This window comes from Mustela putorius, unplaced genomic scaffold (genome assembly GCF_011764305.1).
Source record: "Mustela putorius furo isolate JIRA1106 unplaced genomic scaffold, ASM1176430v1.1 tig00000854_pilon_pilon_pilon, whole genome shotgun sequence".
NCBI lineage: Eukaryota > Metazoa > Chordata > Mammalia > Carnivora > Mustelidae > Mustela > Mustela putorius.
The window spans coordinates 5237414-5255301 of NW_025421496.1; the positions used below are offsets into that span (position 1 = coordinate 5237414).

General features: G+C 36.3%; 1 protein-coding gene across 5 annotated transcripts in view; it reads right to left on the reverse strand.

The window, feature by feature from the left end:
• VPS13A (vacuolar protein sorting 13 homolog A) overlaps positions 1 to 17888 on the reverse strand; it is a 230244-nt gene that overhangs the window by 97865 nt on the left and 114491 nt on the right. For all 5 annotated transcript variants that reach the window (XR_006608221.1, XM_045085368.1, XM_045085367.1 and 2 more), the window contains exons 32-34: positions 12624 to 12791; positions 10955 to 11259; positions 1509 to 1656 (exon numbers count right to left, since the gene is read on the reverse strand). Coding sequence is in view for 4 of the 5 variants with exons in the window: in XM_045085368.1 (XP_044941303.1) it covers positions 1509 to 1656; positions 10955 to 11259; positions 12624 to 12791 (621 nt within the window). In the remaining variant the exon portion in view is untranslated. The remainder of the gene's footprint in view (positions 1 to 1508; positions 1657 to 10954; positions 11260 to 12623; positions 12792 to 17888) is intronic.

Genomic DNA, 17888 nt, shown 5'->3' on the forward strand with positions numbered 1-17888 from the left:
CTGCCCCACAGAGATCTCTCTAAGACCTGGGCCTACCAAGGAGAGATCTGTGCAGTATGCTAGGTGAAACATGCTACTTATGTTTCAAAAGTTTCTACCAGTTGTTTTAAAGATACAGAACTTCAATTTTTATCTTAGGACAACACTTTCTGGGGCACCCGGGTGGCTCAGTCAGTTAAGTGTTTGCCTTCCACTCGGGTCATGATCTCAGGGGTCCTGGGATCAAGCCCTGCATCAGGCTCCCTGCTCAGCAGGGGTCTGCTTCTCCTCTCCCTCTGCCTCTAACCTCCACTTGTGTGCTCTCTCCCTCTCTCTCTCATAAATAAATAAAATCTTAAAAAAAAAAAAAGACACTTTGCATTTACAAGTTAGGGAATCTAATACGATCATATACACTAAGAGCTTAAGGATTTTCAGCTGAGATGATCATGTTTTAAACTCTAAACTGAATTAAAACCTGAAAACTTTAAAAATGATGGTTTTCTCTTTTTGAATATATTTTTTGGGGAAGAGAAACAAAGGAAAGTGGGGTGGGAGGAGGGAAGAGAATCTGTTGAGTAGGCTTTTTAAGTAAACTTCCAGAGTATGTGCTACTGACACTTTAGCAAAGCATGTGATACAGTCTTGACATCTGTTCAGTCAAAAGGGAAGATAGGAATCTTTGGATGGTTACATTAGAGATCTGTGAAGCAGTATCAACCAGTAACTAGGTAACATTATGCATGAGGAACGGACCCATTTGCCATCTTCATCATCAGCCTCTTCCATTTTTTTTTTTTTAAAGATTTTATTTATTTATTTGAAAGACAGACAGTGAGAGAGAGCATGAGGGGAGAAAGTCAGAGGGAGAAGCAGACTCCCCAAGAAGCTGGGAGCCCAATGCGGGACTCACTCCCAGGACTCCGGGATCGTTACCTGAGCCAAAGGCAGCTGCTAACTAAGCCACCCATGCACCCCCCACTTCCTTTTCTTCTAGGACCTTCTCTATGTTATTTCACATATTATCATGGCTTTAAATACCATCTAGATGCTGATGACTTTAACATTATTTCCAGCCAAGGCCTCTCCACTAAGTTCTAAATTAATATAATCCAATTGACTACTTAGCATGTCTGATATTTGCTTCATCTATGGAATTTACTACAATTTATAACTATTTTAATTACATGCCTATATACTTTTTTATAGTCTAACTCTCACACCTCGAGAGCACTATGACTGCTAAACCTCCTATTGGGACTGGTTAGATTCCATGAAACCAGGACAAAATGCAATAGCTTCCTTGCCATAGTCTCTCCATATATAACATAGGATCTAACACAGAGTAGCCATTCAAATGTTTGCTGCATGAATGGAGAACATTCAGTGAATTTTAATATAGCTACTATTTATATATAGTAATTTTGACAGAGCTGATCAATATGGAACATCTACACCAAAATATCTTATGTTCCCAAGCAATATTTTTAACCAACAAAACAGAAATCAACAAGCATCCAAAAACTTACCTCCATGGGCTTTAGCTGAGCATTTATATTAAAACAAGGAACTTCCTGGTACCACTCCCAAGATAAATTTCGCTCAACAATCACCTCAAGATTTAATGGTAATAGCAGATCTAGTACTTCCTGGTATGCATCGTCAAGAAATTGAGTCCTGTAAGTAGAAATAAAATTGTTTTGTTCCTATACCCATAGTAAAAAAATTTTTTTTAATTTCTCATTCCATATTCAAATAGTAAGAATCAATAATTTTTGTATGTAAAGAAAAATAAAATCTACCCAGCCTCCCAAGTCAAAATGAGAGACATTCCATCCCACTGTGAATTTAGGTAACTTTCTCTGAGCTCAAGTTGTCCATATTGTAGAGAAATCAATCTTCAGAATAAGATTTTGCAGTATGTTAAAAAGTGCCAAAAATAAGTAAGTTGGATAGTAAACCCTTAAAATGAGGACTATCTCTACATAACTGGAAAATATAACATTATAGAAGACCTCATTAGAAAAACAACTTAATTCACTCACTTAGGTATGAATACCACATTCTAGAGTATGAAGCAGAATTTTAGATTCACTTACTCAAGTGGAGAGAAATACAGGAGTCATCAGGAATCTCTCAGAATGCCTAGTATCATACCATTTTATGAATTAACTATAGAGTAACACTATACTCATGCATGCACGCTTGCAATCTCCACTTAACAGGAATAAATTAGGAAATCTAAAAGGCTCATAAAGACTATTTCAAATGCTGTTTTATTTTTCTTTTTTTGCATTTTTAATTTTTTAAATTCCAGTATAATTAACATAGTGGTATTATTAGTTTCAGGCATACAATATACCGGTTCAACAATTCCACACAATACTAAGTGTTCATCAAGACAGGTACATTCTTAATCCCTTTCACTTTCTTCACCATCTATCCACCCATCTCCCCTCTGGTAACCATCTTAACTCTATAGTTAAGAGTCTGTTTTTTATGCTTATTTTTAGTTTATTTGTTTCTCAAACTACATGAGTGAAATCCTGTATGTCTTCTGCCAAATGACTTATTTCACTTAGCATTATACCCTCCAGATCCATCCATTTGTTGCAAGCAAGATTTCAGTATTTTTATTTTTTTAATCAGTATTTTTATAATACTCTGATACACACACACACACACACACACACACCACTTCCTTATTCATCTATCCACGGTCCCTTGAGCTGCTTCCATAATTTGGCTATTTGTTGCCTCCTGACTGCGCACGGAGAAGAATGAGGCACAAAGAAGTTAGTTGCAAGAGAATGGGAGTAGGGGGTCGACAGTCTTAGCCCCCTGCTCCTATTCTCTTGCAGCTAACTTATTTGTGCCTCATTCTTCTCCCGTGTGCCATCAGGAGGCAGCAGCTAGTAGAAATAATGCTTCAGTAAACATAGGAGTGCATATCTTTTTTTGCATTTGTTTTTCATATTATTTGGATAAACACCCACTAGTGGAATTAATGGGTTATATGGCAATTCTATTTTTACTTTTTGGGGAACCTCTATACTGTTTTCCACAGTGGCTGTACCAGTTTGCATTTTCACTGACAGTGCACAAGGGTTCCTTTTTCTCCACATCCTTACCAACACTGTTGTCTTCTTGTGTTTTTGATTCTAGCATTCTAACAGGTGTGTGATCATATCTCAATGTATGCAATGATAGCTCAATGATTTTCATATCCCTGATAATGAGTAATGCTGGGCATCTTTTCACGTGTCTGGGGTCATCTAGATGTCTTCTTTGGAGAAATGTCTGTTCCTCTCCAGCCAATTTTTAAAAATGGATGTGTGTGTGTGTGTGTGTGTGTGTGTGTGTGTGTGTGCACGCGCATATGCGCGTGCATTTAACTTCTTTATGTATTTTGGATAATAACCCCTTACCAGATTTATCATTTGAAAATATCTTCTCCCATTCACTAGGTTGCCTTTTGATTTGTTGATTATTTACTTTGTTGGGCAGAAGATTTTTATTCTGCTATAGTCCCAATAGTCTATTTTTGCTTTTGTTTCCCTTGTATGGAACTGTTTTCTGTTCTCTTGCTGCTTTTAAGATTCTATCACTACTTTTTCCCCATTTTTATTGCTATGTGTCTTGGTGTGGACCTTCTTGAGCTGATTTTGCTGGGGGCTCTTTCTGCTTCCTGGATCTGGATTTCTGTTTCTTTCCCCAGGTTTGGGAAGGTTTCAGCTATTATTTCTTCAAATTTTCTGCCACCTTTTCTCTCTTCCTCTTCTGGAATCCTGATGGTATGAGTGTTATTATCCTTCACGGTGGTGTTGAGTTCCCTTAATCTACTTTCATTTTTTTATTACTCTTTTCTCTCTGATTGATTGCTTTCCACTGCTCTGTCCACCAGGCCGGGGATCCAACTTTCTGCTTCCTCTAGTCTATTTATTCCCTCTCATGTATTTTAAACTTGTTATTGAGTTATTAATTTCTGCTTAGTTCTGTCTTCTTTCTCTTTGTTAAATTTCTCCACTGAAGTTCTCCCTTCTTTTCTCAAGTCCAGTGAGTATCTTTATGACTATTAGTTTAAATTCTGTCAGGTATATTATCTCCATTTTGTTTGGCTCTTGTGACTTTTATCCTGTTCTTTCATTTGGGACATATTCCCCTGCCTCCTCACTTTGTCTACTCTGTGTCTGTTTCCATGTGTTATGAAAATCAGCTATGTCTTCTACTCTTCAAAGTCATGGCCTTATGAAGAAGTCCTGTAGTGTCCTACAGTGCAATGTCCCTTGTTCACCAGAATGCAGTGCTTCAGAAGCATCCTCTAGGTGTTATATGCACCCTACACTATTGGCTGAGCTGAACATACCATCAGTCCAGTTGCGTGAGATGACTCTCTTTGCCTATTGTGGGCAGAGTGTGGTCCCCGTGTTGTCTAGTCGTCCAGTCTAGAGATTCCTATTAACTTTGGTCAGAACAGGTATTTGGCAGAGCAGCGCTAGAGATGAACTACAGGAACCTCTCCCTGTATTGTCCCTGAAAAGCATCTGTTAGTGGGTGGGTCCTGAAATCAGACTAGATGTGTGCCCCCAGGCTACTGCTGAGGCCATAGGTGAACTGGTGTGTGTGGTTATTTCCCTTCATCCTGCTGCAGGAGTCACTTTGAAATGGTGCTGGCCCTTTATGGAGCTGCTTGCACACTTCCAGGCCTGTGCTACCTCTTTGGATGGACTCCTGCCAAGGGCACGTTGGAGAGATCCAGCAGAGAATGCGGGGGAAGAATGTGGGTGCCATGTGCACTGGTCTGCTATGGAAGGGGACGTCCCACCAACTAGGAAAACTGCCCAGTCAGGATGGCTGGAGTGGGTCTGCAGAGCATGCAGCAACAGGGTGTATGATCAACAAGCTAGGTGGAGAGTGTCTGTGCTATGCTGGTTACCACAAGGGTCCATGTATGCTGGCTGTGGTACAGGAGAGTAAAGGCAACAGTCAACTTATTTGTTCTTGCATAAGACTCCCAAACACCCCCTATCCCTTCTGCATATACTCTGAAACTAGTAAATAAATGTCCTTCCTATATACCCTTGACATTTTACAAATTGCTGCTTCTGTGCTGTATCTCAAGGGGGCTATTTGTTTTGCTGTCTAGGATGGTGGGTACTCAGCCTCCCATTGTGCTCTGGCTCTTCTAGAGCCAATCCTGTGGATTTTTAAAGTTCCAGGTATTAAGCCCCACTGATTATTAAGAAATTGCTAAGTTGGGGCGCCTGGGTGGCTCAGTGGGTTAAGCCGCTGCCTTCGGCTCAGGTCATGATCTCAGAGTCCTCGGATCGAGTCCCGCATCGGGCTCTCTGCTCAGCGGAGAGCCTGCTTTCCTCTCTCTCTCTGCCTGCCTCTCCATCTACTTGTGATTTCTCTCTGTCAAATAAATAAATAAAATCTTTAAAAAAAAAAAAAAAAAAAAAAAAAAGAAATTGCTAAGTTATGCCCCTGTGATTTTCAAAACCAAATGCTATGAAGATTCATCTTCTCAGTGGGGTCCCCTGTGCCTGTGGTGGGATCTGTATCTCTCCTTTCTCCATGACCAGGAGTGTCCCTCCTTCCTATGGATAGGCAGCCCTGAGTCTGGCTCCCCACCATGTCTCCACCCCTCCTACGCTCTTTGATGTGGCCTCTTCTTTACATTTAGCTGTGGAGTCTGTTCTTCTAGTCTTCAGGTCATTTTCTGGGTTATTTTACTGATTAGGGGTGTTATCTAGCTTCATCCATGAGAGGTGAGCCTAGCATCTTCCTACTCTACCATTTTTCTCCGGAAATTCCTCATAAGCAATTTTAATAGGTGTGTGTTATAGGACAATAACATAAGTCACTTTATCAACCTTCTTTTGTTAAGAAGTTACGTTGTTTTTAATTCTTCACTATAATAAATACTTGGATTATCTTTGTACATATCTTCAAGTAAATTTCTTCTTCTGGACAAACTGCAAGAAACATTAATTGCTATGTCAAAAGTTTACATCCTTAAAAAAATTCTCACCAGTACCACCCAATATCTGGGGTCGACACCCTTCCTATGCTCTCTCACATTCTAATAGTATTTTAATAGTTTATTGTCTTGTCTGCAGTTTCAATTAGAAAAAAGGATTCACGAAAAAGAAAAACTATGTTTATTTTATTCTACGCTTATTGCCAGTCCTTCACTTAGATAACTGCAGTATGTCATGTTCTCTACAATTATTTCCTGAAATAAGAAGGCAGAATGTCACTTTGTTTGACACCGCAGTTGGTAACATAGGCTTTGGGAGACCAACATTTCTTATGGCTATGCACATGTAGAAATAACTGTAAAATATCATGAGTATTGATTTTGGGGTTACAAATGGTTTCAGCGAGTTGGAAAATTCACAAACTTGAAATCTGAGCAACAGGATTGACTATACATATATGAATGAAGAGGATACAAATATACACACTGGCTTTCTCTTTTGTTTCATTATTTTAATCATTTTACTTCATAATATATTTTAGAAGTATTTAATACAATCCAATCTATTTTAGTAGTACCTCAAATGTTATGATGTCTCCATTCCCTATCTCAATTTCTTCTTTAAAAAAAAATTTTTGAGACATCTTGTCTCCTATTTATATTTCAAAAACAATTTTCCAATAATCTTTGAAAGACTTTAAAAAGAACTACTTGATTTTTATTGAGAATGGATTAAATGTATAAATTAATGTATGCAAATGGACATCTCTATAATATTACGTCTAAGAAATATTCTCTCCACATTTACTCAAGATTTCTTTCTAGCCATTGGTTAATTTTTTAAATTTTCCTCATATAAATATTCTGAGTATCTTTTTAAAATTTTACATTGCAATTAATAGCTTTGCAACAAAATGATTTCAACAGAGGTGGTCCCAAATATGAAATACTTATTTGTCTTTATGAGCTTTACTCTGAAGCTATAACCAAACTGAATTGCTGAAAAACCAGTAATTTTAAAATTATATCAGGGAAAATTGCTTACACTCTATAACTCAGTAATTCTATTTCTAGAAATTCATCTGGGGAAATGAATTATTCTAAAGATATGAGTAGAATGTCATGTAACTACTGATGAAAAATTATATCTATCATTATTGTGTTATTTATAACAGCAAAAGAACCCAGAATCAAATTAACTTTCTAACAATAGGCAAATGAATTTTTAAAAACCTGCAGAATAAAATAAAACATTTAGGAAAAACATTTTGTACTCAAAATAACATGGAAAAATACTTCTAGTATACTGTTAAGGGAAAAATGGATTTATGACCCCAAATAAGCAATTCTTATTTTATTCAACTTAAATATATGTGCAGAAATAATGAACTAGAAGAAACAGATCAAATTATTCATAATACTTACCTTCGGGTAGTCATATTGTCAGCAATCTTTTCTGTTCATCCTAATATCATTTTATGTATTTCTTCAATAAAAAGTTAACTCATTTTTGGACATAAAAATAGTAGGTATTTTCTAATGCTCTAGAGATAATTAGTGAGCTTTTTTCAAAAAAAATCTATTTGTAATATAGGCTCACACCTAATTTAACCTACCATTTCTTGAAACAAGGCAAAATGTGATTATAGATTTATAATCTTTTTTAGTAAATTTAGATTTTTATACAGTTTAAAAGTTAATGATCCCTCTAAAGTTTAAATTGTTCCTCTTTAGTCTAGTACTAAAATAGAAGACTCTCACTTCAATTTTTTCCTATGATTTTTTAATTCTCTGGACTTGGCTGAACAAATCACTCTATATTTTCCAATGTCTGCACTAAATGTATTACCTTAACTGAAACCTGGCTTTCCATGGAGATCAATTAAATAGAGGCCAATTTTTCTCCAACACCCTAATAATCTCAGAGTTAAGAGGTATAGAAATAATTTTCCTTAATTTGCGATCATACTCCCCACTCATTCATATTCCTTTAAGCATAATATCAACCAGGTTTACCACCTTCTACTTCTTGCTTTAATCAATCAACAACTAGTCAGTGTTTATTCTTAAGACTCTGAGATTAATGCATCTCTAGTTTATAAACCCCTTTCTACATTCTTTTACTTTATCAGTACCCTCGTCATTGATTTCTTCCATCCCTATTATCCACCAACATGACTCTCAATATTTAGCAATCCTGTCCCACTACCTTGAGTCACATTTGTTTATTAAAAAATCAGTCTTTCCTGAATCTAACCCTAGATATCAAGTACTACATTAAGAAAATATCAGGTGCTACTAATTCTTGGTTAACAGTATCAACAGAGTCCTCAACATCGTCTCAACATACCCTCCTGGATTGCTCCCCATCTCTCTGCCTCCTCTTTCTCAATCTCTTTTGAGTAATATATATTCCTTATGTATTGGCATTTGTGAGCATCTGTCCCATATGCTCCACTCTATAAACTGTGTGATATTAGCTTTAATAACTACCTAAATATTACTAAGGACTCCCAAATCTGAAGTCCAAACACCCTAATATCTACACACATATGTCCAAGTCCTATCCAATCTCTTCTATGTATTCCATATCAAAGTCAGAAAACTTCCAAGTTACTTTGCTCATTAAAGAGCTCAGTGTCTCCATTCAACTGCATCGCTCTATCTTATCCCAGTGAATTGCATTATTGCCAAATACTGAATTTTACAAACCCACAACCCAAAGTCAAATTTAACTTCTCTTCTTGAACCCAAACGTCCATTCAACAATCTCTTACTATAAATTCTACCTTTAAATTGCTCTTAACTGGTTAGTTCTCTACCACCTCACTTCCCTACCCTAGACAGCATTGCATATAATTCATATGTGAATCACTCCATTAGTTAGTAAACCATTCTTTCAACCTCCAGTATTGGCTCCTTTTCACTCAGTTTTCTACAACCCTTCCAAAATCTAAACGTGATTATAGTTTTGTGCATCAGCTCAATAAATTCATTAAATAACATGCACATCAACAATGAGATAGGTACTATTTATTCATCCTTTGTAAAGACTGCTCATTATTATACTTCCCAGCACAGTACCTGGGATATTCTAGGTGCTTAATAAGTATGTAAATACTCAACTGATGAAAATCTCTTCTTCCATCCAAGATGAAATAATACGAACCAAGTTTCTCATCCTCCCTGAAACAACAACTCCCCCTCATCAAGAAAATCCACATAAAGTACATTAAAAAGTAGTTTTTAAGACACAGGCCATCAGGCAACTGTCATTCCTGAGAGGTGGTTAAAAAAAAAGCAAAACAAGGTGAGCCCTGTGACTGCCCCAACTTTCATTGCTTTGAGATAATTTACAAGTCATGGCAAAGGGAGGGGTAAGCCAGAAAAGACCAGCAAAGTCCATAACTTGAGAAGACAGAGGTGAGAGTCGAAAAAGAAGAAGACAGTTGAGTACATATGGTAAAATGCCAGAGAGAAGAGAGCTACAGAGAGGAACTCTGAAATTTAAACATTGAGTGCCTACATTAGATGAGAAATGTTCAAAGTGGTAACCTTAGCTATCACCAGAAGATACCTACAAAAAGAGCAAAATTAAACCCAAAGTAAGCAGAAAGAAATAATAAATATCAAAGAAAAAATCAATGAAAAAAAAAGAGAAAAACAAGAGAGAAAATCAAAAGGTAGTTCATTAAGATCAGTAAAATAACAAATTATAATATCAAGAATAATGGGGATGATATCACTATAGATAGTAATGAATAAAGGAGTATTATGGACACTTTATGCCATAAAATTTTACAACTGAGATGAAATAAACAAATTTCTTGGGAAAACATTAAAGATCACTTGAGCAAAAAAATAATTTTAATAGTCCTGAGTTTCTCAAAGAAGTGGAAATTGCAGTTGATAATCTCCCACTAGCAAATTCAAGGCCCAAATGGCTTCAATGGTGAATTCTACCAAATACTTAAGAAATACTACAATTGTACCCAAACTGTCACATATGTATGCATGTCAAAACTTTTCAAAATGTCTATTTTAAAGATATGCAATGTATTACACGCAATTTATTATATATTTTAAAGATATACAATTTACACACAGCTGTATCTCAATACAGCTGACTTAAAAATATTCAACTAATAGAAAGAAGGGTCAGGGGCACCTGGATGGCTCATTCGGTAAACACGTGACTCTTGAGCTAAGGGGTCATGAGTGGCATAGAGCTTACTTAAAAACTCAAAGAAAAAACAATTAAAACTAAAATTATAATTTTAAATTTAAAAAAAGAAAGAAAGAGGGGCCAGAGGGAGCCAGACTAGCCAGAGGTCAAAAAGAAGTAGAGGTAGCAAAGTAAGGGGAGTGAGACAAGGAAAATAAGACCAAAGAAAAATGACAGGAGGAAGAAGAGGGTAAGTGAGTGGTACAAACAGAGATGGATCCAAGTCAGAGAAAAAACATAGTGCTAAATCCAGAATAGGTGATTAGAAATAGCATGGAAACACAGTTAAATAGTTCTGGAACTATTCACTTATTCTCCTAATTTGTATTAGGAGATTCACTTATTCTCCTAATTTATAATCCTAGGCCCAGTGGTTACATTTGATTATTCTACTGTGTTTTATTTTGTTTTAAATTAGAGCATCAGATCCACACCATGAAGCTTAGTTTGGCTAATGCTGTATTTAAAAAGTAAATAAATGTATTATATTAGAAATTCTCCCATTTTTTCAAGACCTCATAATTTACAAAGAACTACAAATAAGCACAAATATACATCCTCAGATAACAAATTGTACGGTGTTTCTCATTACCCAAGGAGTAACAGATCTTGCCAAAAAGGCTGGGTAAGAAAAAAATCTCAAAATTAAGTATAGTTATATAAAATAAAATGTCCTCGTGCACAGAAGACTCAGGATACCAAAACCTTTAATGTAAAAAGTTTGAAAAAGATTGTATTCTCTACAAATGTACTTAAGAAAAGCTTACCTGTACAGCCGCATTTCACTCAGCCTTATTGTTATCAGATCAATAACAGGTGGGGGGTTACTCTGGCTCTCTGTTATTATATGGAATGTGTTTGTCATTGTTATTAGTCCAAAATCAGCAACAAAAACATTTTCAGAAACTGGAGACTGTGGGATGACCACCACTGGGGCTTTGATGTTAACATCCAGCGCCATTCTAGAACTCCTCTGTGCCAGTTCTTTCACACCAGTAGCAGCCATTCCTGCAGCCTGAGCAGTAGCCTCAGCCAAGGCTTGTTTAGCCGCTTGAAAATTATCTATAAAAGCCTAAAAGATAACAGAAGTATATCCTAACGGTTATCATTAATGAATGATTGTTAAATGTGTCTTCATGTTTATGATTTCACCTCCAAGACAAAAATTTTTTCTTGGTACAACCAAACATTCTTTATACAAAGTCTGGATGTCTGTATTAAATCTCCATTTTCCACAATAAAAGTTGAGAAACACCAGGATACAGAAACATAGTCAAAAACAAAAATCTTGCCCCTGGGAAAGAGCAACATGCAGACACTGCAAGGTTTCACGGACAACTCTTTCCCTTTATGATAGCACTTTCCCTAAGGCTAAGCAAGCATACTGTATTTCCATACAGAACCTCAATGGACAGATAGCTTCCTTATGTTTATAAGATAAAAAGTAACTGGAAAAATAATAAAATGTTTGTCAAGAACTCTAAACGTTTTTTTAATTCTGAACTCTAGAAAATACTTCAGTAACATAAACTATGTATCTAGAATTATACTTAATTTTAAAATTAAACTTCATTTTAATGTTTCAAAAAACTTATTTTCAGTAATTTTTGAGTAAAAGGTAAATATTTAAAAGTAAAAGTAAATATTTATTTATTTATAAAAATACATCAAAATTAGACCAAGGATGCTTGTTCTTTAGTATTTGTATATTAAAAAAAATTAATGGCTATAGGAAAAATTCCACTGCAACCTCAATTTAAAAGATCACAAAAATAGCAACATTATTTATTTAGAATCAACTGATGGTCTAGTTTATACACCAAAATTTAGAGACAATATTTTTTTAAAAGTGAATACTTAAGTCAGAGAGACAGGTATGAAACTCAAAGGAAAAAATTATCAGCAGACAGCAAGGGGAAACCATAGGGGAAAAAGACTATGAGAAGGAGAGAAAGAACTCAAACATCTCATGTGGTATCATACAAAGACTAATTCTAAACTCTTTAAAGCCCCAGATGATCACAGTTATAATATGCAAATGAAAATATAATTTCCATAATGTTTACATGAGACCAAAACAAACTTCAATTATATATTTAGTATTTTTAATTAGTATTATAAGTCAGGTAAAATGACTTAAACCAATCATAAATAAAATATTCAATTAATACATATAACAAATCCTATAGTATATACTGTACATATATTTAATACATTACTACGCATGTTTGAATTAACTGGACTATTCCTATTTGAAAATGATTTTATACAAATAACACACTACACATTTTGGTCAAATAAAGGATACCCAGAAAACTATGAAAAATCAGGAAAAAAAAAAAAGTAAGGAATTTTTGCTCTTTACCCATGTCTGACATCAGGCAATTTCCAACTAGTAGGAAAAAAATTAAAAAAAAAAATTATTAACATACTTACCAATATAGAATAAAGAAATTTTGTGACAAAAACTACTTCAATGCAACCAACAGTTAAATTAACTTGAATGTCAACCACATTCATATCTGTGTATGCAGAACCAGCAGTTGCATCCACAAAAGAAATCATTTTGAAGCTAAACACTTCTTTTCCAGTGATGTAAACAGCCTTAATGAGAGAAAATTCAACTGTCAAAATCCACTTTTGAAATGTGCTTTCAGTACAAAAATAAACACAAAGTAAAGAAACATACACACATATTTGGAAATCTTCCAGGTATTAAAGCCAACCAAGTGCAAATAGAGCAGTAATTCTAACACTTTTTTATTTGTTTTGTTTTATCATAGGCCCAAGGCCCAGTACAGAGCTCCAGGCAGGGCCCGGAGTCACAACTCTGAAGCCAAGACCTGAGCTGAGATCAGGAATTGGATGCTCAACTGACTGAGCCATGCAGGTGCCCCCAACCCCTTTGTCAGAACCTGTACTGCACAGTTTTTCAAACTGGAGATGCCGGCTTCCTTTGTGGATCATTTATCAGTTTAGTAGGTCTGGCCCAACATTTTTTTTAGTGGGGAAAACTGAAGAAAAATGATCAGACTATACATTTTCATTTAGTGCGTATACTTGTATATGAGAATTGCCATGTGAATATGTTATTTGGTCACTATAAAAAGTTTGAAAAACACTGCACCTCTGCAACTTAATGAAACCTACTTCTCTTGATTTGAGATATGTGAATAGGCTTTTCAGATTCTTCCAAGAATCTCCTCCCGTCACTATACTTCTCTTACAATTCTGCAAAGGGTGAGCTCACCTGCTGAACAAGACTTACCTACAGCAGTTTGAAATCTCAAGTTCTGCAATACTAGTGAAAAATGGCAGAGACAACAGCACAAGTGAAATATCAAAAGTATTTTAGAAGTGGACATATCATCAACCAATTTGGTTTACAGCTTTCCTGACCCTCCAAAATGCTAGTAGGCAAAAAGGCTGAGGTGCAAGATGAGGTTGAAAAGAGTCTACAGGAGCTCTGCTTCTGTCTCAGATGTAGAAGGCCAGGGCAGAGGCCCATTCCAAACCTTAACAGCAACCACGACAACCACAAAGAACCAGATAAACTATAAAATCATAACTTTTCTTAAAAACCATTAGAAATTGGAGGCTACAAGCTAAACAAGCAGTCTAAAATCTAAGGATTAAAAAAGTACCTTCAGGAGAGACAGAATACAAGCACTTGAGTTTACCTGTGTTAAGGGGAAGGATAAAATGATGCCAGGTACCGGGGCGCCTGGGTGGCTCAGTGGGTTAAGCCGCTGCCTTCTGCTCAGGTCATGATCTCAGGGTCCTGGGATCGAGTCCCGCATCGGGCTCTCTGCTCAGCAGGGAGCCTGCTTCCTCCTCTCTCTCTCTGCCTGCCTCTCTGCCTACTTGTGATCTCTCTCTGTCAAATAAATAAATAAAATCTTTAAAAAAAAAAAAAAAAACCCTCTTTAAAAAAAAAAAAAAAAGATGCCAGGTACCATACAAGCTGGATAAGGAGAATTCAGCTAAAATGGTAAAGGTGGGCTATGGACTAATTAGAGATACAGAATCTCTGGCAGATACAGACCCTGAGAAGAATTCACTCCCAGTTGCAAGGACTTCACTGGAAGCTCTTTGCTGGGAGCTTAAGAGAAATAGTGGGGGCAGAGGAGAAGGAGAGAGAAAGCTTTCCTTGGTTATGACCCTGCAAGAGGGAGAAGTCTTCACTGCAAAAAGAGCCAAAAGACTAGCGAAATTATTCTCTTCTCAAAACAGAACCTGAAGAAACTAGGAGAGGGGCGCCTAGGTGGCTCAGTTGGTTATCATCTGACTCTTGGGTTTCGGCTCAGGTCATGATTTCAGGATCCTGAGATCCAGCCCTGCCTAGGGCTCTCCACTCAGTGGGAAATCTGCTTGAGGATTCTCTCCTCCTCCCCTTCCCATCCCCCCATTCATACACTCAATCTCTAAAATAAAAAAATCTTAAAAAAAAATAAATAAAAATAAACCTAGGAGAAAGGCAATACTATGTTGCCCTCAGAAACAGGTGGGGCGCCTGGGTGGCTCAGTGGGTTAAGCCTCTGCCTTCAGCTCAGATCATGATCCCAGAGTCCTGGGATTGAGCCCTGCATTGGGCTCTCTGCTCAGCAGGAAGCCTGCAATCCCCTCTCTGCCTGTCTGCTGCTCTGCCTACTTGTCATCTGTCAAATAAATAAATAAAATCTTAAAAAAAAAAAAAAGAGTTACAATTAAAAAAGAAAGAAAGAAAGAGGTGAAGGTACTGCACATCAGGGGCTAGGATAAAAGAAAACTCCTTCTACACCCCTGGGGAGAAACTGTCTAGGGGCCACAGTATTCTAGGTCACCTTCTCCTAGGGCAGGGAAGAATATTCTCTCCCACACAGAACTACCAAAGATATGAGTCAGATGCCATGGAAAAGAGGGCCAGATTCATCAAGAATGCCCCCCCCTTTTTAAAAAAAGATTTACTTATTTTAGAGAAAGACTGCATGCAAGTGGGGGGTAGGGTAGAGAAAGAGGGAAAGAGAAGCAACTCCTTGCTGAGTGTGGAGCCTAACATAGGGCTCAATTTTAGGACCCTGAGATCATGACCTGAGCTGAAATCAAGAGTCAGATGCTTAACTGACTGAGCCAACCAGGCGCCCCAAGAGTGACCCATTTTAGAAACCTAAAGGAACAGGTGTGGCTAAGACTGAAACAGGACTGGGACAACTGACAAGCCTACCCAAAACACCTCTCCCCCAACAAAATACTCACCATCAAGCCTGAAGGCACTGAGGAAAAAGTAGCAGTAAACTATCATCAAAGAAACAGTCCAGAGTACAGAAAGAGAAATTTCTAAGGTACGGAAATAGAAGGAAGATCAAATGCAGAGCACAGAGCAGCATTCCAAGAGCAAAGTCCCCTAACCTAAGTACAAAATACAGCTGAAGGAATCTGAAGTAGCGGTGTAATGAAAGCAATCATTACACAAGAAAACTCAAGACAGTTCAGCTCTCATTAAATTGTCTCAACTTCTATGCTACAGCCTAGAGGAAATGTACCCATTATCAGACATAAATATTATTCATTTCAGTATGTGTCTCATACATGATCTCTCACATTTGATCAGTAACTAAAAAATACCACAAAAAGCAAGGAAAAACAAAACCCAGCAAATGACAAAGAAATCAACAGAATCAGACTTGCCTGTAATAAAGATGTTGGAACTTTCAGGCAGTGAATTTTAGGTTCCTATGATTAATATGGTAAATGCTTCTAGTAAAAAAGGTGGAAAATATGCATGAACAGATGAATATCAGCAAAGAAACTGATAAAAGAAAGGAGAATCAAGAAAATATTAACAATTTTTTTAAAAAGCTTGGTAACAGAGATGAAGAGTATCTTCTACAGGTTAATACGTGGATTCAACAGAGCCAAGGATAAAAATCAGGGAACTTAAAAATAGCTTAACAGAAATTATCCAAACTGAAACAGGAGGGAAAACATGGGGAAAAGGTTGAACAGATGATTCAAAGGTTGCGGGAAAATACCTAACAAGAAACTACTAAGAATTTTTGGAATCTAAGAAGAGGAAGAACAAGGAAGGGACAGAAAAGGAAAAGGAGTGGGAGGAACGAGAACGAGGCAAACCAACTAGTTGAAAAGATAATGAAAAATAATGTAGACAAATCCAAGAAGCTCAGAAAATCCCCAAAATAACAAATATTAAAATATATGTACATACACCTAGACCCACCATATACAAATCCTGAAAGCAGTAAAACACTTGTACAAGGTACACTATGATTAAAAATATGTATTGTAAACACAAAGGAAATCATAAAATCAATGACAAACAATTAATCCAAAACTAGGTTAAATGAGGGAAAGACAAAGCAACCAGAAAACAGAAAATGATTAGAGAGAGACCAAATTTCAAACCAACCATATCCATAACTGGATTTTTTTAAATGGCCCAGACACAAATGAAAAGTCAGGGATTGTCAGACTGGATAAAGTAGAACTGAAATACATGCTGCCTCTGAGAAACCCACTTTAAATACAAAGACAGATTAAAAGTGAAAGGATAGAAAAAGATACACACTACAAACACCAATCGAAGAAATCTGGAGTGGCTATATTACTTCCAAAGAAGACTTCAGAATAAAGACAACTACCAAGGACAAAGAGATACTTCATAATCACAAAAGGGCCAATTAACGCAGAAGGCATAAAAATTCTATATATGAGATCAACATATGAAGCAAAAATTAAGATAAGTGAAAGGAGAAAAAGAGAAATCCACAGTTGAAACTTCAACAATCCTCCCTTAATGATCAACAGAACTAATAAACAGAAGATTGATAGCTTGAAGAATCCTATCAACTAACCTACATGCTCTGACATTTATGGAACATTCAACCCAGTGACACCCAGATAGACACAATAATTTCAATTGTACTTGGAGCATTCATGTTTTGTGGCCCATAAAACAAACACCACCAAGTTTAAAAGAACCAAACAAGTTTATTCTCTGACAACAGATTTAAACTGGAAATCAGTAACAGAAAGATATCTGAAAAATATCTCAAAATATTTGGAGGTTAAACAACATACTTCTAAATAAACCGCGGATAAAAGATAAAGTTGTAAGAGAAATTAGAAAATATTTTAAATTAAATAAAAATAAACATCTCTAACTTTGTAAGATATAACTAAAGCAGTGTTTAAAGGAAAATTTATAGCAGTAAATGCCTGTATTAGAAAATAAGATCTCAAATCAATAATCTAAGCTTCTACCTTAAGAAATTAGGAAAAGAAGAAATTAATTCCAGAGCAAGCTGGAGGTAGAAAATAAAGAGGAGAAATAAAATGAAATTTAAAACAAAGAACACTTGAACTGAACCAAAAGCTGGTTCTTTCAAAAGATCAATAAAACTGATAAATGTCTAGTCAGACTGGTCCAAAAAAGTGAGAAAAGACAAAAATTAAAATTGTAAATGCTAAGAAAGAATCAGACTCAAAAGGCTACATACCACAGTATTCTATATATTTAATATTCCAAAAATGGCAAACTATAGGAACAAAAAAACCAGATTCCTAGATGGTAGGCTGGGGAGAAGGGATAACTAAAAGGGCAGGAGTAACTTTTGGGAGGAGAGATATCTAATCTATTATCCTTAAAGGTGTTGGAAGTTACACAACTGTAGGTTCAAAAAAACCCCAGGAACTATGCCCTAA